The 26,691-nt window shown below is 38.0% G+C and overlaps 1 protein-coding gene across 3 annotated transcripts in view; it reads right to left on the bottom strand.

The window, feature by feature from the left end:
- Positions 1-4,650: 4,650 nt before the first annotated feature.
- pi4kab (phosphatidylinositol 4-kinase, catalytic, alpha b) overlaps positions 4,651-26,691 on the bottom strand; it is a 77,844-nt gene continuing 55,803 nt past the window's right edge. For all 3 annotated transcript variants that reach the window (XM_039771537.1, XM_039771538.1, XM_039771539.1), the window contains 18 exons: positions 24,719-24,798; positions 19,341-19,540; positions 19,169-19,259; positions 18,150-18,317; positions 16,395-16,448; positions 14,634-14,754; positions 13,962-14,091; positions 12,394-12,464; positions 12,192-12,264; positions 11,872-11,942; positions 11,647-11,756; positions 11,358-11,462; positions 8,612-8,737; positions 8,013-8,133; positions 7,522-7,681; positions 6,908-6,997; positions 6,521-6,604; positions 4,651-5,231 (listed from right to left, as the gene is read on the bottom strand). In XM_039771537.1, the coding sequence (XP_039627471.1) occupies positions 5,180-5,231; positions 6,521-6,604; positions 6,908-6,997; positions 7,522-7,681; positions 8,013-8,133; positions 8,612-8,737; positions 11,358-11,462; positions 11,647-11,756; positions 11,872-11,942; positions 12,192-12,264; positions 12,394-12,464; positions 13,962-14,091; positions 14,634-14,754; positions 16,395-16,448; positions 18,150-18,317; positions 19,169-19,259; positions 19,341-19,540; positions 24,719-24,798 (1,907 nt within the window). In that variant the 3' untranslated portion in view covers positions 4,651-5,179. The remainder of the gene's footprint in view (positions 5,232-6,520; positions 6,605-6,907; positions 6,998-7,521; positions 7,682-8,012; positions 8,134-8,611; positions 8,738-11,357; positions 11,463-11,646; positions 11,757-11,871; positions 11,943-12,191; positions 12,265-12,393; positions 12,465-13,961; positions 14,092-14,633; positions 14,755-16,394; positions 16,449-18,149; positions 18,318-19,168; positions 19,260-19,340; positions 19,541-24,718; positions 24,799-26,691) is intronic.

Genomic DNA, 26,691 nt, shown 5'->3' with positions numbered 1-26,691 from the left:
AAATTTGGCCCATCCTGTTTTTTTGTTTTTTTTTGGCTTAGCTTAAATTTTCTTTCCCCCTTAAATGGAAATTGCCCTTTACTGCATACATGCCGTTTTTACATACATCTCCCTTGATTAAAGTATCACTTGATTACAAACTTACACAGTGAAGTTAAAGTTAAGTCTTTAAAAGTATTCAGAAAGCACTGAATGGCGATTATACACTGCACACTTGTGTGACAAGGTTCAGAAAATGAGTAAAATTTTAAGTTAATCCTATCACTTCTATGCAAAAAACACATGAGGTTAACAGGAGGCCATCAACAAGTAACTTACTGAAGTCACTTGGCACTCCCATTAGGCACCACAAATCATTTGTAAATTGCCCATTGCTAGTAGCTCTTGTCGGAAGGAAATGTGAATGATGTGTCAACAACCAACCCTTTTAGATATTATTAGCGAAAGGAAACATACAGAACTACAAAATGTAACAATCCAGTCACGTCCCAGTGAAGAGTGAAAAACCCACCACGCGCTGTGACAACTTTAGGAATAGGTTTACTATCAGCACTACTACAGAGCGTGCATGTAAAATTTGCGACCACACAGCTGCCAAATGTCAAAGGATCAGCCGGGTCACACATCTGTCTGATATTCATGCACCACCAACTCAATCAGTATTACAGTTTTCAAATTCTGTTACAGTCGGTAAATCCCCTCAGCTTTGCGGCTCAGTGATACAACACATAAAAGTACCTGGCTGGACGGTGGAATATCAAAAGATGTGATTCTGTAATATTTGTAATAAAGTTATTGAGGACATACTCACTTGTCCGTTCAGTGACTAAAGATGCACGCCTCAGGTGTATGTTGTGGTGGGTGGCTGGGGGTGGTACCCAGCCGGGATGCCTAGGAGAACTGGAGGAGGGCTTCTGCCTCCTCCAGACCACAAGGGGGCGACCTCCCTGGTTGTGTTGGGGGCCATGGGCAGAGGGCTTGGAAGCCCAACCCTGTAGGGGCCCGTGGCCACCTCCAGGGGGCGCCCCAGTGCCTGAAGAACCCTGGACCTCAGTTCTTCCGCCACACCAGGAAGTGCTGGGGGGAAGAAGATTGGGGACACCCGGAGGGCTTCTGGGTGTGCAGCCGGCACTTCTGCCACGGGGGTGTGTCTGCGGAGGATTGCCGGGAAGCAGCTGGAGCCCATCCGGGCTCGTATACAAGGGGCCGCCTCCCTTCATTCGAGAGCGAGAGTCGGGTGGAAGAGGATGGAACTGGAGAGAGGAGTGGAAGCAGCCAGAAGGAAGGCACCGGAGATTGTGAGGCCTGGACTTTTTGTGCACGGACATACTGTAAATATTGTACATAATAAATATGAGTGTGTTGGGTGCTAAACCGTTGTCCGTCTCTATGTCTGGGGCTCGTTCCACAATGTATATAAATTGCAAGGATATTTTATGATGCTACTAGTCAAAAATGATAACAGATGATATTTGTGTATTTGTGTCTGTTAATGGCTAGTATGTCATACGAATCATCAAAAAGTAGGTATTTTTTTCTTAATTGTTTGTAAGTTGACTTTAAACCAGACATGCAAAAAAAAAGCTGTTTATGTTGGTGTGACTGGACTACAAAAGTCATTTTTGAAATTTACATTTCGCAGTATTAAGAATAACATTAAGCTCAGCTGTGAAGAATTTAAACCCACCGTTTAATGAAATGCTAGCGCCGTCACTGCCATGGAGCAAGCCAAAGTCTTAGGGTGTACTCACACTATGCATGTTTGTTCCGTGCTGTGCCCAAGCGTGATTGTCCCCACTCCCTACTCCCTCGCTGGCCTGCACTCACACTGCGCTTAACGTTCTGGGCCCAGGCATGCTTTTGTCATGAGCACGAGACTATATGTAATGCCAAAACAAGACGATAACATGGTGTTGACAGTATGCATGTCAAAATGATTTTATTTATTTTGTGGTTGTTTTGGAGTTGTGTAGGACAGGATAACATTCCTTCTTCCTACAGATTTATTGAATGTGTAGCGCAGTGTTTTGCTGTTGATCATGCTGAATTTCTGAAAAGATTTTTACATTGACAAATTATGGGAGGAATTTGCAGCTTTTGTTGCCAACTGCAATTAACATTCTTGTGTAAGGCGAGAATAAAAACCTGTCTTTACCTCAAAAGAGAGTTCAATTCTCATTTCACTCAATATCTGACTTGTTGCATCATTGATGTCATGTCTGTTTTCTGTGCTTGGGCACGTTTAACAATCAAACTGTTCCCAGATGCTACTGAGCCATGGGCACTGTACAATTGAACTAGACTTTGCGGGGTTACATGTGGACACATAAACTGCCAGTGTTAAAACACCCTTAATCCCTGGAAGAACTGTGTTCCCCACTATCACCATTTCTCTCTTTTTGAAGACCAGTTTAGAGGTAATACATTGGAGCTTCTAAACTCATAATCAGAGTCACTGTCCAATTCCTAAAAATCTTAAAAACAGTTGGACATCTCCCACTCTGGAGTGAGGCCTCAGAACAGTGTGTACCTTGTGACTTACTTATTGCTACCTCTCTAGACTGGAGTCTCCAAACACACCACCAACCATCTAACTACAATGCCAAGCTACGTTCTTCTTTAAGTTCATTGATAAGGAGCTCAAGCTGTTAGGTTAGCTTTCTATTTCTTACTTAATAAATATCAGTTTAAAGAAAGTACTGTAGTGTTTTAATACTGTTATCCCCTCTGAGCTTAAAAGAAAGGAAGCAAGTGTTGTACTCTGTCAGCATTCCATCAAAATGGGACATGATGATAAACTTGATCCTTGTGCATTTTAATATGATGTAGAACATGGTGAATTATACTCTCACAGACTCTTTCAATTAGATAGATAGATAGATAGATAGATAGATAGATAGATATTTAGAACAATGTTACTTTTCTTAATTATTTAAATCTATATTCCTCTTCACATAATACAGTTGTTGGCACTCTGTAAAATAAATGTCTTTACAAAGTATTCAAATATTTTCTATTTACGCTTGCATCAATGGAAGCCTTAACAAAATAATATACAAGAGAAAACAAAAGACAGATACAGTAATGAGACTTACCAATTATTGAAGCAATAGAAAAGTAGCTCACACTTGACTGTAACCTTCATCTGGCTCTCTCATTGTTGTGCTACATGCTCAGTGACTTCTGTATGCATCCCATCCGCATCAAGATGTCTTGCTTTTCTTCGACTCCATCCTCTTGCTTTCATTCTTCCTGTTTTTTGCTTCTTTGTTGGTTTCCATTTCACCAAGCATACCAAAGAACTCATCTTGAGCCCCTGTATGTGTCAAACCACATTTACCTTTTCACATGAGTAGACCACACTTTTAGAATCACGGGTGCACAATTAAGACTTCTTATTACTTAAGCCACCACAACCATGTGTTACTTATGTGATGGCATTGTGCTTGTGATGAAAACTGTGGTCTGTGGTGGCGCCCTGCCAGGGATTTGTTCCTGCCTTGCGCCCTGTGTTGGCTGGGATTGGCTCCAGCAGACCCCCGTGACCTTGTGTTAGGAAATAGCGGGTTGGACAATGGATGGATGGATGAAAACTGTGGTTATGGTTATACAGAAATACCTTAGGCGATCTGCATTTTGTTTGTATCAGGAGATTACTGCCTACAGTTTTGCCAAATAATTTTTCTTTCTTGATAATTGAGTAAATAAATGGTTTGCAGAATTGTGTTCAAAGTATCAGTTCTAGTGTGTTAACTTTTTAATATTTACATACTGTACCATCTGATCTAAGTAGTCCCTCTAAAAAAACAAATTTTCTGAAAAGCACATAAACTTTTAGGTCTAAAATATTTCTGAATTGTAGTCCGTAGTCTGAAGTTACCTCCCATGTCAATAAGCCCCCCTTTTTACTGGTAAACTGTTGACATTGTCAGAGGAAAAAATACCTTGCAAGTAGTGACTACTACCTTGTGTTTTTTGTATTAAAATCATTAAAAATAGACACCTGTAAGCATCCAAAAACTGTTATCTCCTTTCATTTGGGCCGCACTACACACTTGGCATTCTGGATCTGTGGATTGTCCAAAAATAGGATTAGATCTGCACCTGCCATTAAAATGTATCTGTTATCCTCAGTGTGCCCAGCTGGACATCATATTCCCTGCACAAAACTCTAATCAGCATCTGCTTACAATGCAGTAAAATGCATTTACATTTTTGTTAAATGTGGCTGCCATCCATTTTTGACCACCTTCATGTAATGTCCCCTGGGCCAAATGTTTGTTTATTTTAATTAACAGGGCAAGGCAGTCTTGGCAAAATATTTCTCAGCTTGTTCTTACCATCAAATCATCACATGTGCTTAATGGCTACAGACTGGAATGGTCTCTGTGTACTACAATTGAGCATTCCTCTTGATCCTGCACACTATTGTTCATGGAGCAGAAGTGCAAGGTTTTAAAAGCTGTGCATTTTTTTTTTTTAAATTCAGCCCAACATCAAATTAGGATGTTCCAAATTTTGATGGGATGCCATAAGTTGGGCACAGGGAAGAGGTTGGCGTCATGTCATCTTTGTTTTACAGGCTACAAGAGAAACATTCTTGTAGACCATATTGTGCATTTTGCAATTTAACGTACAAATAAGACAGTGGAGATTTTATATCATTTATTACATTAAATAGACTTTCCTATGTATAAGAGAAGTGAACAGTAGAGCTTCCAGATCAACATTTAAGTGTTCATAATCACAAATCCACAAAACAGTAACAGACATTAAATAAAATTGCACATTAAATGTTTTATAGAGGATTTCTACAGCAGGTCCAGTTCAAAACACCCACTGCCTATGATTGTTTTTCGGGTTTGGTAAACGAGGTGCTACCTTCAGATTCAAGACACAAAAACTATTTCATTGGTCAATAAAACATTTTCATTACACCTTAGTCACCTATGACAAATTCAAGAACTAGAATGTTTTATTTATTTAAGTTTTTTTTTTTTTGTAAACTCAATTATTAAAGAACAAAAAGTCACAAAAGGGTTTCTAAGAGGTCAGCGTGCATGCAGATTATATCAGATATTTTTTTTTGTGTGTAAAGTGCTTGTAATTCAGGGTGCAATGGATACAGTTAATTAACATGCAGCTTATTCTCTCATAACCTCTTTTGTAAAGAGCAGTTTTAGTAAGGAATCTGGTTCTGGTAGTACTGGATAATGTCGTAGGTTTTGCTCCTGGAAAACAAAAGTAAAAAAAAAAAAATTAAATAAATAAAATTACAATTAACTCTGACGAACACTTCAGTGGTTTTCAGCTTTAAATGTATGCACTGCTTAGCCTGAGCCACCAAAAAGAGGGATTTTTTATGACGACATAGTGGTCATAGTAAGCACTTCAGTGAGGACCTGAGGTCTGTCAAGACCCCTCCAAAACGTTTTAATATTCATTGTTACCACTCACATCATTTAACTTCAGACCTCCATCTTAAAAATCTTATAATGATACCAATTGTCTTTGTGTGACTTTAAAAGGATATTTCAATATTATGTTTACATTCAATTTATATGTTGACATGTTAATAAAACGGTTATGTGTATTCACAACAAGGTGTTAAAGGAATACTCCACCCAAACAATGATTTTTGTTTTCTCTCTTATCTACTCCATGCTTATAGAGAAAGACAGGTCTTCAAGTCAAAAGCTCTGTCCTGTTTGAACATGTCTGTTTTCTGGAAATGGTTTATTTAACAAACCTTTACCCAAAATGCATGGTTTCTGTGGTGCTGTGTGCATATGACTTACATGCCTGACATCTGGATTACATGACATGAGTGATTTAACAGGTGATTTAATATTGTTTGTGGTTGTTCAAACTGGGTTCCCATTGAAATCCACTGTATCAGGAATCAGGAACTATCTCTGTTAATAATTAAAATGTGAGATTAAATGTTTTTTCTCAGTCATCACTACAAAGATGGGGTATGCAACAGACATAAGAATTGTCATTTTTGGGTGAGGCATTAATTTAGTATCACATAATATCAATGTAATTTTTAGTTAATTTTGTCTTACAACATATTCTCATAAACAGTCGCCATCAACTGAATAAGTGGTATGGCAACGAGTGTAATTTAAACCTGTGCTTCTTGTTAAATAAAACCTCCATTTACAAGTAGCCTGCCTCTAGTTAGTACTGCTGAATTTGTATTTCTAAATGGCTTTGCTCTATCCAGTATTTAATTTGTAGATCTGCCTTGGGTTTTTGGACTGGCTTTACTTTACACAGTTACAAGAACTACAGACAGAGTGTGACTTCAATGAGTCACTTCTTTGAAAATAACCAAACTGTTTCTGTATAAACATATTCTGAAAAGACTGGACATGACCGGCACAAAAGTGTTGACCTTGCCTTTCTAAAAATGAAGTATTTTAAGGTGCAAGAGTCTTACCTTACTCCTGTATTCAGGCAGGTGGGATTAAGAAATATCTGAAGTGACAAAATCTTAGCACCCATATGGACATACCTGTTACTGAGGAAGCAGTTCTGAATGACTTTGATTATGAAAGCAGCAGCTTCCTTTTCGCTCACATTAGGATTGAACCTCTGCCTGTAGATAAACATATTGTTTTAGCTGTTGTGACATTTGTGCTCCTTGTCTATTACATACATAGAGGAAGCTCAGGACAAACATATTTCTGCAATGTTGTACAGGCGAGGATGTCACCCCAGTTGATAGTGGCTTACCATGTGATCATCCTACTAAAACACGATTGATTCAGCTGAGGTGTTTTTAATCAAAATGAAACAGATGTTTGGGCGGTAGGTAGCTAACAAGTTTTATTTTGGCTGTGCAGAAGAGAGCAGAGCTATTATTAATTCATTGCAGAAATGTCTTGATTCCAAAACTTACTTGAGCAATTTGATTGTATTCCCACGGAAGCAAGGAAGACCCGTATCCAGCATAAGAGTCACCAGGGACACTACTGCATCCATGTAGGGCCTGTAATGACAGCAGGCAGGGGAGAAGTTAGCACTGTTCACACCTTTTCTGTTAATCAGATTAGCACTTTCTTTATCTGCGAGTATCTGGAAGTAGCACATTAAATCAGCTGTACTGTCTAAACTGCATATTTCCATTAAACTACTCAATGTTTGCAACTTAAATTAATAACACTGCACAATTGTGGCCAAAAAGAAGAAAACAATAAAAACATTAACTCCTACTTTACAGCTTGTTGGAACCTAATATTTCTTGCTGAGATTATCACTCATCCTAAAGTAAGTAAAAAGGCTTGGGCTTGGAAATAGGAGTTTTTTCAGTGTATTCTAGGATTCTAGAATGGGTACAGATAAAAAGCAAATTGTAATTATTTAAAATTCTACCAATCAGCTGAACATTGCCTTCAAGGATCCCAACAACATATTCTGAAATACACAAACTTGTCAAGCCATACGTTCTAGTAGCAGGACTGAGGCAGAATAATGTAGGTAACAAAAAGAACGTTTAGCACATTAGCAATTTACCTGACAGCGAGGTATCCCCGTACACACATCTCCATAAACCATTTAAATGGTGTGGCTTCCATCTTTCCTCCCATTATCATCACCATCTCATCAGTCAGCTTGATATCTGGCTCCCACCCCAGGTTACCTCCTGGAGAGCTCTCAAACATGAATCCAAAATCTGCGTGCATCGTGAAAAGCAAATGTTATTGTGCTGTTTGACTTCTCCTTTAACTTATTGTAAACCCGATTAGTGTCAAGGCTGACAGCACTCCCTCCACATCCTGGACTCCAGTCACGTATTATCTCTCTCTCTCTCTCTCTCTTATAGTCAGTGTTTTCAAAAAGAAAATGTTTCACTTCTAAAATTCTAAAGCACTAAGCCCAGTTTACTAGCTACTAGCTGTAAATATGCTTTCTGGGATAATCTAAGCAAGTATAAAAATGAATAAATTATAAACTTAATTATTTTATAAATTATATTAATAATTCAATGTATAAAATTTACTGACCAATATGAATAAGGTGACCATTACTGTCCAACATAATGTTGCCATTGTGTCTGTCTTTAATCTGCAGCAGGAACAACAGCAGACTGTATGCAGCCATACTTCTAATGAAGTTATACCGAGCCTGCAGGAGGTAGAAATATTTAAAAAATGAGGTAAAGTACAGTCAGTCACTGAACACACAGATGGCAGCATTTACTAAGTGTTGCTGGGATGGCCTGAGTGTATCAAAGAAATATTCATTACGACTGATCTCTCTTTACCACACTAGTTGATAGTTGCCACTTTGATCACAGGGCCTGTCCATTAATTCCAACTGCAGCTTAGGAAGCTCAATTCAGATTCAAATGTCTGTTGTCTTCACATTATGGGAAGAGAAAGATGCAGGGAGGGAAGTAATGAAACTTTATGATCTGGACAGTCTGTCTACTATGTTGGCTGAGATGTGCTTTTTTTTTTTTTTAAAAAGAAACTAGTGTAATAAAGATATTGATTTCCATTATGTAGTATGTCTCCCTCTAGTGGCTTTTCATTTTAAACCCTGAAGTAGAGCGATCTGAAATTCAAAGGGAAGTTCACATTTTGCTTTAGTTAACTGTTACCTTTTGAAAGGCAAGTGTAGACTCATCCCCATATTGGTTTCGGAAAAATTCATACATTCCAAAATCTGTTTGCCTCCCCAGCTGGTACCTTGACTTGCAGTCAGGAATACATTCAATAACACCACACTATTGGGGAAAAAAAATAATGAAATGGCTAATTTCCTTTTAATTATGAAAATGTGATACCAGACACTATTATTTAATCAATTTAGTTGCATTCCAAAAGCTTGTCTCAGGAAAAAACAAGTTGTTAAGCAGCTGTTGAACCGTTACATTTAAATGTGGATTTAATTCTGATGACTTTGTAAGGAAGCAATGACAGCTATGTATTTACCTTCTGTATGGAGAAGGATCCTTTTCCAGTGGAATATGCCTTCAGATTACTTCACTTTCAATATATGAACTTGCTAGCTGAAACCTGCTTTACAGTTCTTTAAAATGCATACAAGATATACTTGACTGGTGTGCTTATGGTAGCTGCTTGGCTATGCTGGTAGTAGTAAAGTAAATACAGGGGTGCGGAAATCCAACGCCCGACTCCTCCAACACGGGTAAATTGACCGTCGGACAAGCGTGTTTTTCTGGTTTCAGTTGTCCGCGGACAAGTGCAATTTTCTGGAGAAAAAAGAATTATGTGCGGTGTTGCAGGGTACATTTTTACCACTACTTTCAAATTTTAAACATTTGGGTACGTACTTCGTGTGGAAACAGTCTACTTATGCATGTTCTTCATGTCTCAGATTGGTCTTCAATATTGTTTACAAAATGACATCTGATTTTTCAAAGGGGAAGCACTCTTACGGTCTTATATAAGTATTTTACCATACTATTTACACGCTTGGTGATGCGATCATTTTTTTTTGATGCTGACATTACGATGTAATCTAATGATTTTTCATTATAATCGATAACGTTTATATATTATTAATAAAATTCATTTGTTTTTACATAAAAATGCGGTAATTTTACTTACTATGCAAATGTTTTCACCACATAACAAAGCTTGTTAAGCAGTTAATCTTTCCTGAAATTTGCAATTTCGCGTAGGTTGTGATATACTGAGGAGTTAAGAAATTTTTTGCGTGACAACATCAATTTTGATGATCTGTCTATAGATCGTTTTTGATTAGAAAATTTTTCATATAAAACAAGTTGGTTTCGCGCTGACAGTTTATTAAAAATAAAGAAAACATTCTAACGGTTTCCAAACGTTATGAAATATCTATAAAAATCTTCACTTAGACGCGATAATGTTTTCCTGACAACATCGGTAATATTTACTTCTTTGGTAAATCAGTCCAGGAACCATGCAGTTCAGCTCAAGCAGAAATGAACAGCATTCAGCCCATGCTGTCTGAGATGGCAAAAATTCTTAGGGGAGATGTTGCAAGACAAAAGCTGAAGAACATGGCAGAAAATGAATCAGGACAGTGTTCTGTTATGTAACTGTAATATATGAAACATAACTATTGTAGCTATAATGAAGGCATTGCTTATTAGTGAGTTAAAATGATAAGGGAATCTTTTATATAATATTCTAGAGCAAGGTGGCAAAATACTACTCCCTGAAAGATCTTTTTTCAGTTTTAAAATGGAAGGCAGTTTTGGTATCAATAAAAGAGATCAGAAAAAATAAACTATTTTTCACTTTTGTTATTTGTTTATGGGCAAGTGAATCTAACTGGCGGACAAGTGGATTTCCTAAGTTTACTTGTCCGTGGACAAGTAGAAAAAAATTTGATTTCCACACCCCTGAAATATATATATCTGGCTTTGTTCAGAGAAAGAAATTAAACTACTGTCACCCAGTTTGAGCAGAATGCTATAAATTGAAGTCGGTACTAGAGGTAAGTTAACAGTGTGGAGGCTATTTAATCTGGATTTAATTGACTCTTTAACCTTTAATCTAAGTTTCAATCTCTAACAAAAACTAATAATAGTGGATCTATCAAATGGGGGCCCAAACATTTTTTTTCTAATTGATAAATTTAGGAAATAAATTGTAATTAAGCATTAATACAAAGTAATTTTAAGTCTGTTCCTGTGGAGGTTGTTCTAACAACTTTTTATTTAGAAAATTAAAAACATGTAACTTGACATGTGTCTAAACCTTTGCACATAACTATAATGACATACATATATTTTTAGTAATCTGCATACACAAAGTACCCTGGAAATTTCAGCCTTTTGTTTTCGTAGCTTTTTCTTGTATTCTCAGTGGTTTTCAAATACTCCTTGTCCATTGTAGGTATATAATGGATACTCGGTTTATGCAAAGTTTATATATCCTCATTAGAGGCTAGTGGTGGGGGTCACATTCTGGTTCAGGTAAGGGGAAAAAAAAGTTGTGTTTTATTCAGGTTCCTGTTTCAGCCAATCTGGTAGATAGATAACACTTCTGTGATTACAGAGAAACTCTTCTGGCTTGAGCTAAAAATATTCAACTCATTTTTAAATACTTCCTTTAATATTCTACCGTATATGAGCTATTATGTCACAACTTATATGATGACTTGAGTTTTATTGCTGTGTTGTAATAACTGCTTTAGTGGCTCAATTAGCCATTAGTCTGTGTGTACTTCTACCACTTTCAGTAATGAGTGCTTTTCAGCTGTCTAGGTGTCCAGCTGCAGCACTTCTACTGTGGAACTGCTATTGCATGTTATGTAAAGTGATTGCTGTGTAAGCTGAGAACACATTCATATGTTCTAAAATAAACGGATACATGCAGCAGAGTAATTCTTACCCCAGGTGCTGTGGCTACTACTCGGTAGGGAAAGACAAACAAGTCCAGACCCACCAACTGAAATATGTTCTTAAAGAGGCCGATGATTTGCAAGGCAAGCATGTCCTGTTGGAATGAGAAACAAAGGTCAGTCTGCTTCCAAATGTGGAATTTATACATCTCATACAAGAAAACAGACAGATCACAGATAACACACAAGTAAACAAGGCAGAGAGAGAGAGACGTTAGATGTTGTTAATTGTAGTGTTAATGACATTTTTTGGTGATAATGTAGTAGGCACTGGCTTACCTGCCTGCAGTCATCACCCACTTTAAAGATGGCTGCTTGCCAGCAAACTTTGCTTGAGCCAGCACCCGATTCATCAGCCTCATCAATAGAATCCGATCGACATCGCAGACCTCAGTTTAAAAAAAAAAAAAAAAAAAAAAAGAAAAATATATGGCCATGAACTGACAAATCAGCAGGTATTGGTCTAACATCCAGACAACATAACAATGTGGCATTTTTCCCAACCTTCTTTCTCTAGTTCACTGACTCCACAGCGTTTCACCTTGAATTTGGCCAAATATGGAGCTTTAGCAGCACTAGAAGAGGAAAAGGGGTAAACATTCTGTGTAATACGGCAATTTTTCTTTTTTCAATACTTAAAAAATGCAAATGCAAATATTTAGTTTATGCGTTGAAGATACAAAGAGTCAAAGACTCCTGGAAATTTTAGAATACAAAAGGTACTTTTAAACAAGACAATTCTGTTGAGACTTGCTTGTAGTAGTACTGGTGCAGTTTTTAAACTGAGGCACAGCATAAACAATCTAAAAGGAAAAATGTAGCACCTTTGCATTGGAGTTCCTGATTTATAATCAATGTCCAAAACTATAGCCTCTGGATTACTGGGTAGATAGCATCCTGGGGAGGGCAAACACAAGTTGATATTAATGGAAAGTTAAGGCATCACTGATTTAATTATTTGTATTTTAAAATTTAACATCAATTCCCCCTTTAGGGTGGACTTGTTAATAATACATCACATCTTACCTGGTTGCACTTTGACCTCAGACAGAGCCTTCAGACAAGCTTTCTTACGTTCCTCACCCTTAGGGGCAGGCCTAAAGAGAAAAGCAAATGACAAAAGGCTTGTAATGCACAGTTCTAACAAAGTGCTTCTTGCAAATTGTGTTCAGCTTGTTGTGCTTTATGTTTTTAAAAAGAGAACTGCAACTGGAAAAAAGGTACAGGAAGAAAAACTGTTAGGACTCTCCAACTACAACATGTAAGATATTCTACTGATGCTCTGCTGTTGTGCTTGATGGAAACAACCCTGTGAACGAGGGTGACATTTACGTTGACACTAAAGCCTTCCTTAAACAGGCAGCACTAGAATGTTTAGCAGAAATGTGTTAAACAATATTACAGCAGTATAATCTACGTTTTAGATAGATAGATACTTTATTAATCCCCATGTGGAGATTCACAGTTTATATCACTCCATTTCAACAGAAAAAAAAGCTTTTAAGTACACACACAAAGCCCAGCAGACCCTCATTCCCCCCCCCCCATACTGTTACACACTTAAGCACAATATTAATTTTGATCATTTTGTTTTATAAAGGATGTATGGTGTATTTATCATCATCCACTCCTTGGTGTATGCATTTTGCCACCATGTAGCCAGACAGTGCTGGTGCCAGGGGTTGGGGGACAAGCAAGACAAGCCAGCAGGCTGGTCTCAGTGTCACAAACAGCATTCAATGCACTCATGGAAAAAGACCAAAGAAATGAATTGTGTTGTAAGCTACTCGTACATATCCATATATTGCTACCCTTACTGCCTTGACAAAACACAAATACACAGATGTTGCTTACAAAGACAAGTTTTATTTGAAAAGTAGCCCTATCTTTAAAATTCTGTAAAACATTCTTATACTGGCTCAGGAGAATTGTACACAAACCTGCAAGTGAAACTGACTCGCTTGGACCATTAATGCTACACATTTCACCTCTCAGCTTTGTTCATACAAGGCTATCTGCTTTCTTTTGAAAAGAAAATTCAAAGTAGAACATAAAGTTGAAAAAGAAGTGGGGAGAGTTAACTAGAACAGCCAAGGTACAGTACATCACATTTAATCCAATGATTTTTAAACAGAGACTTGCATCTGCTCTAATGAGTCCAATAGTGTAGGAATCAGGCCAGTGGGACTTGATTAGAAAGCAAAACATGTTTGTTTTTATTCCTCTCTAATGGCTACTGTCACAACTACTCCCATCAAAAATGAGCATACTGTATGTGCAAAACAGCAGCAATGTTTTAACTTGTATATCAAACGTTTTACCCTGCATGCAGCTGTATTTGTCTATACATTCTGTCATAGAAATCCATACTCTAGAACATATTCTCAGACAGAAGTGTCAGACGTATGTATAATATTTGAAAGAGACACTATGCTCTCCAGTTTTGCTGTCAATGCCTTTCACCTGCTGTGTGCATATTCTATTCAGACACCATAGTGTGATTGAGACCCACACCAACAGAGCCAAGTACTTTGAGATGATGTTCACTATGAAAGGTGTTACAGAAACAGACATCACAATAAGGCACCTCTTACTTTATAATAGCAGACACATTGGTGATCTTGTTAAAGAAGTCAAACTCTCTCTGGTAAAACTCCTTGGCAGGGCCTGATAAAGATCCTGTGATTTCCTCCACCAGTTGCTCCAGAAGGTCTCCAATGTCCGCTGTAATGCAGGATAAGGGAGTGTAAAAATGTACTTAGTTTTTCTGCTGATATTTTACAAGAAGCACATCGGAATAAGCTATACTTTTCATATTTACATTTTTGTAGATTAAATCTGTAAATGTTAAGTAAGGGCTCATTAAAAAGACTATCTGGCCTGTTTTTATTTATCCCTCATGACACATTTTAAGTGCTTTGTGACACTGATGGTGTGGCATTGGTTACATTGTTATTACATCAGCAGATAATTTTTCACATATCATACATCTAAGCTCCTTTTAACCGTCCAGCTTGGAAGTATAGCCCAGGTAAGTCACTCATAAACATATCCAAGTTACTGTTTTTTCCTTCCTCTTTCATGGTTTATATCCTCTGTGTTTTCAGTATTTAGTTGTAAGATCAACAGATCAATCTCTTGTTTTTCATTAACTAACTTGTAGTCTCGAAAGTAAAATGCATCTTTTTATTTGCCCATTTCCTTGCAACTCTACATGTAACCAGAACATGCACAAACTGAGGAGCAATTGTGTTTATAGAACTTACGATCTTTCTGGTGTGCCTCTTCGTCTAAGTAGATATTTGTCTTCATGTTCCAGATAAACTGGTGTGCCAACAGCTGTGACTTTGCAGCCGCCCACAAAATGTATTCTCGGACATAACCCATCTGTGAATAAAACAAGTACAGTATAGTAGTGTCCAAAAGTTTTACAGTGACACAAATGTTGTGTTTGGCAAACTTTGTTGCTTCAGCATTTTCAGATTATTTTTTAACATGTTTTTATGGTACACTGAAGAACAATTATTAAAATTTAATAAGTTTCAAAGGCTTTCATTGGCAAACAGTTTCTTGTTTTCAATTCTAATAATAATAATTCTTTGCATTTATATAGCACTTTTCTCGCTGCTCAAAGCGCTCAGCAATTGCAGGTTTAAGGCCTTGCTCAAGGGCCCAACAGAGCAGTGTCCCTTTTGGCATTTACGGGATTTGAACCGGCAAACTTCAGATTGCCAACGCAGATTCCTAGCTTCAGAACCATATTTACAGTGTTGACCCCTGTTCTTCATAACTTCTACAATTTGCTCTGGAATGCTTTGTATCAGCTTCTGGGCCCAGTGGCGTAGCGTGGGTGTCAGCCGCCCCCTTATTTAGGTATTTCAATTTAAAAGACTAAAATATACAGTAATTCTTTGCCGCCCCCTAAAAGTGCTGCCCGGGGCGGGCCGCCTACTACACTACGCCACTGTCTGGGCCACATCCTGCCTGATGCGAGATCCATTCTTACCTTTTTAGTACATGGAGTTGATCACAATTTTGTGGGCTTCTGCTTGTCCATCCACTTTTTCAGAATTGACCACAGGTTCTCAATGGGATGAAGGTCTGGAATTTACCGGCCAGAGGTCCAAGCTTTCAATATTAGGATCTCCGAGTCCTTCATTATCATTTTTGCCTTCTGACATGGTGCTCCATCATGCAGGAAACTACACAGATCATCACCTGACTGCACCTGGATTGCTGAAAGAAGTTGCTTATGGAGGACACTTTGATAGCATTCGTTATTTATGGCAGTGTTCTTGGGCAGAATTGTGAGTGGGCCAACTCACTTGGATGAGAAGCAACCCCACACATGATTCGTCACAGAATGCATCACTGTTGGCGTGACTAAGGGCTCATGGTAGCGTTGACCTCTTCCCTCTCCAGACAATCAATTTTCCAGATGCCTCAAACAGTTAGATAGAGGATTCATCTGAAAAAAATAACTTTGCACCAGTCTGTCCAATCCTTCTACTTCCTCCAGAATTTTAGTCCGTCCTTGATGTTTTTCTTGGAAAGAAGTGGCTTCTTTGCTGCTCTTGTTGACACAAGGCTGCTGTCCAAATGTATTCGCCTCACTGTGTGTGCAGATGCATTCACACCCACCTGTTGCCAGTGCTGAGCAAGCTCTGCACTGGTATCAACATAATTCTGCAGCGGACTCCTCAGGAGAAGATAGTGCTGGCACTTGCTGGACACTTTTAGCTGATAATTTTGTGCCATGGCCAAAATAAGTGAAAGTGGGTTTTTGTGAAAAGTTTACTTTTTATGCTAATAAAGATCTTTGCAATTAATTAATATGCATCTAATCACTCTGCTCAATAATATAAAAACAATGTGAATTGCCACCACAACAACCGCAAAACACAACATTTATGTTACTGCTAAAACTTTTTTATATGAAATAATTGTACAATAGTGATTAAGAGTTTCACTAACATTAAAAAAGCACAATAACCAGCCAAGGCTAGAAATGTAGTCTGTACACCTACTTTGTCATATCGTAGGGCTTGAACTATCTGAGGAATATAGAACAAAATGGCATCCTGCAAGAGAAATGAGCAGATTAAAAAAAAAAAAAAGCAAATGCATAAGCTATACTGTACACTAAGAATATGACCTACTGTCTCTATAGTCTACTTATTATCTGTTAAGGTTCCTCCTCTGCCAATATAATTTTTTCCATAAACATTTATCAAATGGAAAAATGATCACATATTAAAAATGCATGTTTTACAATTTAAAGTCAATTAGAGTTGAATGAAAGACAAATCTGAATTATGACAGTTATTTTCCATTTGATTTACTGAGACGGTGTTAGCATTAAACAACAGTCAGTGATCTCAGGTTTAAGAGTGAATAGAATTAGATGCAAAATAATACTTTTAGAGCACAGGGGAAGTGTTTAGAAAAACTGCTAGATACACTTGTATTACAAAGTGCAATGTAATAAAATACAAAAAACACAGTGCATTGTGAAGTGGTGTGGCTGTAAATCTTACCAATGAAGATTACAGGCTAACCATTCAAAATTATGAAAAGGCTGACTGTGGAAGTGAAACACAAAACAGATCAGTAAAATGCATAATGCATCTGGAGTAGTAGCATGCCAGATTAGTGCGGGAAAAAGAAACAGGTGTTCTTTAACAATTTAATGTCAGTTTCTACCTTTGAACAAGACCATTATTTTAAAATAAATTCACATTATATTAGAATAGCGAGGTTCGATCTGAAAGCATATACTATTGCCCATTTGGCTTCATAAGACTTATCTCCAGCAGGCACTGAGACAGCTTGCAGCCAAGTGTGATACAGCTGAAATGGGCATCAGCATCTGAGGTCATCATATCCCCTTAGAAAACAATAGCTTGTTTCCTTCAAGTAAGGAATGAGTAGCTGCTCCAAGTTTAGGAATTCAAATAGCGTAGTATCTTTTTTTACAAGTGAGGAAAGAGGTAACAATGAGATTAACCAATGAATCTATGTAGTGGCACCAGTTTGTCACATGCTGACTGGACCATTGTGGTGCACTGGGAGTTAGGTCCTTGAAAAAGGTTTTCTATTAACTGGTCAATCAACATCTCCATTCTTACTTATGGTCACAAGTTCTAGGTAGTGACCAAAAGAATAAGGTCACAAGCACAATCGACCAAAATAACATTTCTGTAATGGGATGCTTGGCTCACTTTCCAGGATAGGTTGACAAGCTCAGCAGTAACAGAGGAGCAGAATCACTGCTTCTCTGAATTGAGCCAGTTCAAAGCAGTTTGGGCATCTGGTCAGGGTGCCACCTGGATAAATCCCACAGGAGGTGGGCCAGGCACAACTCACTGGGAGAAGACCCATAACAGCCAGGAAGGATTATCTCTTAGCTGGCATAAAAGCATCTAGTAATTGCCCAGCAGGCATTAGAAGTTGTGGAGGATTGGGTGGCCTGATTGACTCAGCTTGGTGTATTGCTACTGATGAAAAGAATGAATGATCATTGACTTGCTGTTCTGTGCTTAGTGCACATTAGTATCACAAGTACTTATTTACTTATGTGTTGAGATGGTGACACTTCTGTTTTATGAACGCAATTTTTTATGTTGTGTAACCTGCCTATCTATGAGAGAAAATTAGTTTAGTGTGACTTATCTATAACATACCTAGCAATGTTGTTGTTACAATATCATATATTCAGTGGTACCCGGTCCAAAATTTAACCCTCTTCTCAGTTTCCCAGTCATGAATGGCTTAATACCTACCGTGGGGAATGATCTCAGGACTTTCACACCATACTGTGCAGTAAGAGGGTGAGGTGGATACATGCTGGAGAAATAAGAGAGTCCTGTTGGCGGGTCAGTTGGTGCCCAACAAAGGATATGACTTAACTCTGGGGAATCTGCATCTATGGTGTGCCATGTCACAAGGTACTGCCAAAAGAAGTAAAACACATATCAGGAGGACACAGATATAAAACGAAAGCGTCCAGCTAGACTGCCGATTAAAAGCATCTCAAAGAGACAGAAGGAGTGCTTCTAGATTACGACAATACAAGTCCTAAGGTTTCTTAATTTACACAAAGCATAGAGCTGTGGGGAGGGGAGTGCTGGATTAAACAGGATTACAAATACCAAAATGCTGAATCACCCAGCAACCAAAGTGCTGTCTGGAGAAGTCTCTTTGTAATCTTCATGAAATTAAGTTAATTAGACCATAGAAAATCTCCTAATTAGGGGAAAGGTAAAGTAAATCCATAAGGACCAGGAGAATCTCTGATGGTACAAACATGGATACACATGTCAAATTAATACAATGTTCAGTTATGCATGAGCAGCTCTGGAGTAAGTGCAAAGAACATAAACAAGAGGTGGCCAACAGGGCCAGTGTGCAACAGAGTAAAAAGGTACCTCATAAAAAAATCTCCTGATACTAGTGTGACTGCTAACAAGTGCAAACAAATAATGACATGTTTCTGTGCAGTCCAGTCAGGTAAATTGAGAACAGGAAAAAAAACAACAACACATGGCTAATGTCCCTTCAGAAGTCCCTTAACCACTATGAAGTTGCATAAAATACAAGCAACAGGCAAGATATTGACAAATACTGTACAAGGTTACAAGATTTGAACACAAGTTCATCTTTATACAGTTATATTTTACCAACTATGTAAAGATCTTGCAAAAAGAAAACATCATTTACTTCTGATTTAGATTAAGATATAGTGACACTCAAGGATTAGTTCTGTTCACTTTAGTCCAACACATAACAAAAGAAATCTCACTTTAATTGCTTCTGGAACGTCACTAACTGCACTGGGGTCCAGACGAACTAATCTGGTTACTTCAGTTCCAATTGCCTCTGCATTTTTAAACCTAGAAGATAATGAAAGAGCGTAACTGTAAAAGCGGCTGGCTTCAACCCTCTGTATCAAGATAAGACTGGGTGGTATTTACCTGGCAGGTAACTGCAGAGCAAGGTGCGGGGAGATGCTCCAAGCCAGATTGACATTGTCCTTCCACTGTTTCTCACTCAGGCTAATGTACTTGGACCTCCAGTTGGCAATGCTAGTTTCAACAGACTGTTCAGTGGATATAGCCAGCTCTTGGGTTGACAGCGGGTTGTACCAGGTGTTCAGACGCTCTATCTCGCTGGCCTGAGATATAAATGTTTTTTTCAAATAGAATACATGTTTGTTATTAGACCTTTAATTTTTAACAAAAACTGACAATGTGTCAAAAATGGTAAGTGTTTACTGCTACAATCCAAAACATCCGCACCATTTTAAGCCAAAGAACAAATTTGGCCATTCATTATAGAGGCCAACAATTCAAGCATCAAGTTACATTAAACACTTCAATAGTGTCTGCAATTTATTGCTGTAGTCGTTTAATAAAAAAACCCTCTGCAAATTCAAGTAGACCACTAAAGAATTCCTGTTGTAAATACATTGTCACACACGTGCGATTAGGAGGCAGCTAAAGGGCTTGAGTAATTTTAATACTACATCAGACCAGGTTGTGGCGGAGTGTGCTGACTGTCTCTCTTTGTTTCTTGCAGATCATTCCCGAAAAATCCCGACAGGTACCGGTGCCTCCGATGATGTCACTCCCGGTCCCAAAGACGTAACTCTCGGGGGCTCCAGCATAGATGACATAATTTCATCCACCAGCCGTTAAAACCGCCATCTTACCTCCACATATTCAGTTCTGTTTTGGACTCAGTCTTGAAGACTACTTAATCATTTTCAACCTTTTGCAGCCAGGATCATAATATACGGGTGGCTGCCCCAAACCTTTTTGACTGTCTAGAGTCTTTGTGACAACATGTTATTCTTCTCATGTCATTTTATGAAATCACTTTTCCTGGTGAGGGCTGTGATGGTACCATGTTTGGTCAGATGTCCTTATCCCTGCTACAGATTCCATCTCTTACTGAGAAATTCCCAGCTGAGAGATTCAGTATAATCTCTTCAGTGTGAACTGGGTCTGCTATCCGGTATCCGTCCAAAGAGACATGGATGGGGGATATCTTTATAACATTTCCAGAACACCTCACCTGGCTTTTCTCAATCTGGAAAAGCAATGGACTCTACTTGATTGACTGTCCTGAATCGTTGAGCTCATTGTAATTACAAGAAGTCGCATTTTCACAACAGAAACTTGTGGATATTTAGCATTAAAGAATTATTTGTTGAATTGCTACTTCAAGAAGGAAGTGCAAACTATTGAAGCAGGGTGTGAAAATAGGTTTGCCTCATGGTTGATGACTACATATTGAATAGAAAGTTAGGGAATATGGGGCTCAGGGGTGGTCATCTAGACAGAAAACTTCAAATAATTATTAGCTTTGAAAATAGGGTATATATTTTAACACTAGAATTACCAGAGCCAACGATAAAACTCGTAAATCTGGCCCACCTTAAAACCCTTCTCACCTCTCCATCAGCGTCTTTTGTCTTCTAAATGTGCCCAACCAGCCACCAGCCTGCTATACCATCCTTCCTCTCCCCCAACTTACCAAAGCCTCAGAACGGGCACGAAGTTCTCCCAGTTCCAGCCTTGATTGATTATTTGGGAGTGAGCTACCCAGAATTGTAAGGGGAAATAATTTGATGTGTGTTTTTTGTGTACAACAATCTATGCTTGTCGATGTTGCATCCTCTTTTGCTTTATCCATCGCCTTTTCTTGTAAAAAGCGACGACAAAGTTCCTCTGCAAGGTGAGCCAAGAACACTCTTCTTTTCTCAGTGGCCCCTGTGCATGCCTTGCACAGCACATGTGCGTTGATTGCCGTCAAATCAAGCATGTTACAGCACACAACAATTGGCCAGCTGTGTGTCCCTGCTCGCACTGAATAAGCTCACACCTTCTGATGTCAATGCAGCACAGAGAAAAAAATAAAGAGTCGAACATGTGACATTTTGAAGAAATCATTTTATAACTGAATAGTAACAATCCGAAAACATTGTTGCACTAATGCAATATTATTTGTAAACGAACAGTGTCAGATCAGGTGTGTATTTATACTGCCGTTGTTAGAGTCAGATCTGAAGGGGGGTAGAGGGCGAGGGAGAGTGTCAACTTGACAGAGAATAAGACTGAAAAAAAGCTAACTTTTAGAAATGCCATATTTTTACAGCTGATCTGACACTGTTCGTTTTCAAATAATATTGCATTAGTGCAACAATGTTTTCTGACTGGTACTATTCAGGTCATAAAATGACTTCTTCAAAATGTCACACATGTTTGACTCTCCCCAGTGCTTCGTTGACATCAGAAGGTGTGAGCTTATTCAGTGCAAGCAGGAACACTCAGCTGGCCAGTTGCTGTGTGCTATAACACGCTTGAATTGGTGGTGATCAACGCACATGTGCTGTGCAAGGCATGCACAGGGGCCACTGAGAAAAGAAGAGTGTTCTTGGCTTACCTTGCAGAGGAACTTTGTCATTGCATCTTACAAGAAAAGGCAATGGATAAAGCAAAAGAGGATGCAACATCAACAAGCTTCTGTTCCAAGAGTGCCACTTCCCCAGCCTCTTCAGTGTAATAGTAACCACTGCACAGAGAGACGTATGCACATTGCAACAGGTACACATTTCGTAAACGTAGAAAGGACGGTCCTTGGGTGTGTGGAAACTGTTAACATTTGATTCTGATGATTGCATATAGCGTGGAACTGACCTCTCTGTACTATTCTTTCCTCTGCATGTCCTGGAGTACAAAAGAAACAACACCATGCACCCAAAAGTGGACACTGGCAAGATCGAAAAAAAAAACAAAAAAAAAAAACGAGGTCACTGAGCAAGAAGGCATGCAAATGAATATGAATAATATGAATACATTTTGCATCAGTGCCGCAATGCTTTCTGAAATGTACTATACAGGTCATAAAATGAGTTATTCAAAATCATATATATGTATGTATATATATATATATATATATATATATATACAATGGTACCTCGGTATACGTCTGCTTTGGAATAAGTCCAACTTGGTATACGTCCTGTTTAGAGGCGAAATATTTTGCTTGGTATACGACCTTTGTTTGGAATACGACTCGTGTGCTAGAACAACACGTGTGATATACCGGGCGCGCGCTTTCAAAAAAAAAAGTTTTAACCTGTACAGTAACCCCTCACTATATCACGCTTCAACTTTTGCAGCTTCACTCTATCGTGGATTTTATATGAAAGCATAACTAAATATATAACACAAATTTTTCCTGCTTCGCGGGTTCTGTGGACAATGTGTCTTTTTACTTCCTGTACATGCTTCCTCAGTTGGTTTGCCCAGTTGATTTCATACAAGGGACGCTATTGGCGGATGATTGAGAAGCTAACCAATCAGAGCACGCAGTTAAGTTCTCCTAACTGAGAAGCTAACCAATCAGAGCACGCAGTTAAGTTCCTGCGTGCTGAATGCAGTGTTAACCAGGAAGTCTCGTCTCGCTCATTCAGCATCAACGTGTTTCGCTGTGTAAAGAGTTAACTTTTGTGCTCTTTTGTGTTTATCTTTGTGAATAGTCAAGCCCTTCCATTATGGCTCCAAAACATCTGCTACTGCTTCAGGGGCTGTGCCCAAGTGCAAACGGAAAATGTTAATGATTGCCGAAAAGGTCAACGTTTTGGATTTGTTGAAGGCTGCGATTCTTTTTAGTTAAAAAGTAGGAAAGGAATATAAGATCTACGGACGCAGTGTCCTTTTAACCAGGGTGCAAAACGAGTTGTAAGTGGATGTAATAAGGCAGTAGTCTGCATGGAATCTGCTTTAGGGTTTTGGATTGAAGACTGCCAGAAGAAGAACAACGGCAGTGCTACACATTTGCCTGAAGAGGCTCCTTTGGAAGAGCTGTAATGCTCTCCTTTGCTGTGCAGTAAAATTAAACTCATTGTTATTGGACAAGTCATTTTCATTTATTTCATCTAATTGCTTTTGTATTTATGTATTTTAGTATTAAGCAGTGTTAAATTATTTTATACAACCCCATCAATGTATAATATGCCAATAACAATAGGATTTTTTTTCATGGGAACGAATTAATCATTTTCCCATTATTTCTTATGGGAAAAATTTGTTTGGTATAAGTCCAAGGATCTGGAACGGATTAAGGACGTATACCAAGGTACCACTGTATATATATATATATATATACATACATAATATATATATATAAATAATCATATATACCTAGGTCTCTGATTTTTTGCCAAAGTGGCTTTGACATCATGGACCATAAGGTGCATACTAATTCAGCATGAGCAAGAACTCTCAATAAAACTGAATAAAAAAAAAAATTCAAGTGACAGTGAGATACAAAGAAGGCAGATTCACCAGCGTTTGTGTGTCAGCTTTTATCCCTCCAGATCAGAGTATTTCCAGTTCCATTGTCTCAAAACACCACTCACATCTACAGTTATTCCCAGTTTCAGATAAAAAGTAACTGAGTCAGATCTGGGGCAGGGGCTGGGTGTTGTACAGTGATCGTGACTGAGAGAATAAAAGTGAAAAAGAAAAAAAAAAAAAAAACATGCTAACTTTTACAAGTTCTATAAATTTACACCGGCTGTTACAGACAAAAATCAAATGTATGTTTTTATTGTATAATATTAACAATAAGAGCAGCTCACTACTCAAAATGGTAACTTTGTGGAGCAACTGGTTTTGAACTCACGACCTCTGGATTATAAGTCAGCAGTTGTAACCACAGCACCATGGAAGCTGTCATATTATACTTGTACCTTTTGTGAAAGTGTTTATTTGATATTTGGCCATCAGCCTTCACACATTATACAGTTCATGTCTACATTTTGTCATTTATTTCTAAAACATGAAAAATGTCTCTGTTTTAACAATGTTTTTACATAGATTGTTGTAGACACAAAACACACATCAAATTATTTCCCCTTACAATTCTGGGTAGCTCACGCCCAGATAATCTATCAAGGCTGGAACTGGGAGAACTTCTTGCCCGTTCTGAGGCGGTGGGTGGGGTTGGGGTAGAGGAAGGATGGTATAGCAGGCTGGTGGCTGGTTGGGCTTATTGACACATTTATAAAAAAAGACGCTGACGGAGAGGTGCGAAGGGATTTAAGGTGGGCCGGATTTACACATTTTTTCGTTTGCTCTGGTAATTCTAGTGTTAAGAGGGGCTCAATATTAATTTCAGCTTTGTGTATTTCCTAATTATTCTACCTATTCAAGAGTTATCCCTAGATTTATAGGTTGTGATTTCTGATATAAATACAGTGGTTTTAAAAAGCAAAGAAAATCTATGTTGTTTTTAGGGAGAGAAATGCATAAAGAGGTAACACAATAAATGTATTCATTACCAGCAAAGCCAACAGCAGTGTTCTACGCTTCATGTAGTACTTGTGCAATTGAGTCCCTCGGTTACTCTTTTTAGAAAGGCCTAAGGAGGAAAATAAAGAACAAACTTTGTTACTAGCAGAAGTACGACTGCAAAAAAAGCACTCAAAGAACAAGTATGGTCAGCCAGTACAATCAAGCATAGTTTCAAGACAGAAAAGTGGATACTCTGTTCTCTTTGGTATCTACAACAGAACACACCTAGTCACTCCCTAAATGTGAAAAGGCACCATGCACAGAATACTAAGGGAACAGTAATTTTTTTCATATAGAAAGAATTTTTAATAAAAGTCGGCCTGGTGCCTGTCCTGATTCAGCTACTATGCTGAGCCTCAGCACTTTTTTTATAGATATAAACCAATTCAAGCTAAAGAGAGAATACTACCATATACAGTGGTACCTTAAGATACCAGAGCCCCAACGTACGAGTTTTTTGAGATAAAAGCCATCACTAGGTCGATAAATTTGCCTTGAGTTACGAACCAAAATTCGAAATATGAGCCATCAAAGAGCTTGTTGCCGCACATTCTGAGGAACTGACGATGGAGGAGTTGACGGAACTACAGAGTTAGCAACATACAGAGGTTCTGCAGGAGATGGGTATAGCAGAGAAGCCAGAGGAGGTTATCTCTTCAAGTGAGATAAAAGAAGTGTTGGCAATATGGGAAAAAGTTTTTTTTTATTGAATAGAAACACCCTGAAAAAGTTGCAACTGGTCGTGCAGCGGCACTATTTAATGACACTTGCCTAACTCATTTCAGAAACATTCTAAAAAGGAGGAAGAAACAAAGCTCCGTGGACAGGTTTCTATTGAAACGCCCTGCGAATGAAAGTGACGAAAGCGTGGCAAAAAAGAAAAAGAAAACTAGTGAAGAATAAAATTAAGTTAAGCAAAAGTGAAGTGAAAGAAACAAACATAAGAATATGCTAATCGGATCTGCAAACATCTGTTTATTTCTTTAGATTCTCTTTTATGTATTAGGTTTTATTTTGTTTGTATACAATATTTGTTCATTATAAAAACATTTTTCTTATGTTGAAAACATTTAACAAAAAATTGGGGTGGTTTTTTGGGGGCTGGCACGAATTAATCTCATTTCAATTAATTTCAATTGGGAAAATTGATTTGAGATACAAGCATTTTGACTTACGAGCCCGGTCACGGAATGAATTATACTTGTATCTCAAGGTACCACTGTATATAAAAATTGGAAAATATTATTTTAAACCCAACAGTCATTCACTTTAGCTTCTCCAAACTGTTCTAATGAATCTTCATACTGAGAGACCATCCCATGGAGGGCAGCATACTACCTGCTGGCCTAAGATGATAAAACAAAAAAAAAAAATTACAACATTTATGTTTTTTTCTAGGTTTCTGTGTAAAGCTACATTTTTAACTTAAAAGTTTATTATCAAAACTGTCATTTATTAATAAATAAAAAATAAGGTTTTTAGTTTATATTAGGCTATGTCTGAGCATATCATACAATAATGATATGTCTACTGCAAATCTTCAACAAAAATACCTCAAAAAATTTGTATCTATTTTATTCTAACTTTTACAAAAGTAGTTTTAAATTAAGGTAATTGTGGACAACAGCAACTGAAAATGTTCACTATCTTTATTTTGGAAAAATATATAAAGTTCCACCATACTATTTAAAATAATTCTTTGAATTGTAAGTGAGTCTTCAATCTGCACCATCACAACCAAGTCATTCAGCAGTAGAGGTCCACAGACACAGCTCAGAATGTTAAAACTTAAAGGTTGAAGTTATTTTCTTTAGTGTTACTGTTTTAAACTCTACTGTACTTAGTTATGTTGAACCTGGGACAATCAGTTTTCACAAGTATTATTCTGTAAAACACACCACATTGATGTTGAGTGGGCTACAGGTCACTGCTACTATGTCTGTACATGCGTTAGAAATAA

Source organism: Polypterus senegalus, chromosome 12 (assembly GCF_016835505.1).
Source record: "Polypterus senegalus isolate Bchr_013 chromosome 12, ASM1683550v1, whole genome shotgun sequence".
Taxonomy (NCBI): Eukaryota; Metazoa; Chordata; class Cladistia; order Polypteriformes; family Polypteridae; genus Polypterus; species Polypterus senegalus.
Note: the sequence above shows the minus strand (reverse complement) of the source record. Positions and strands in the feature narration are given on the sequence as shown.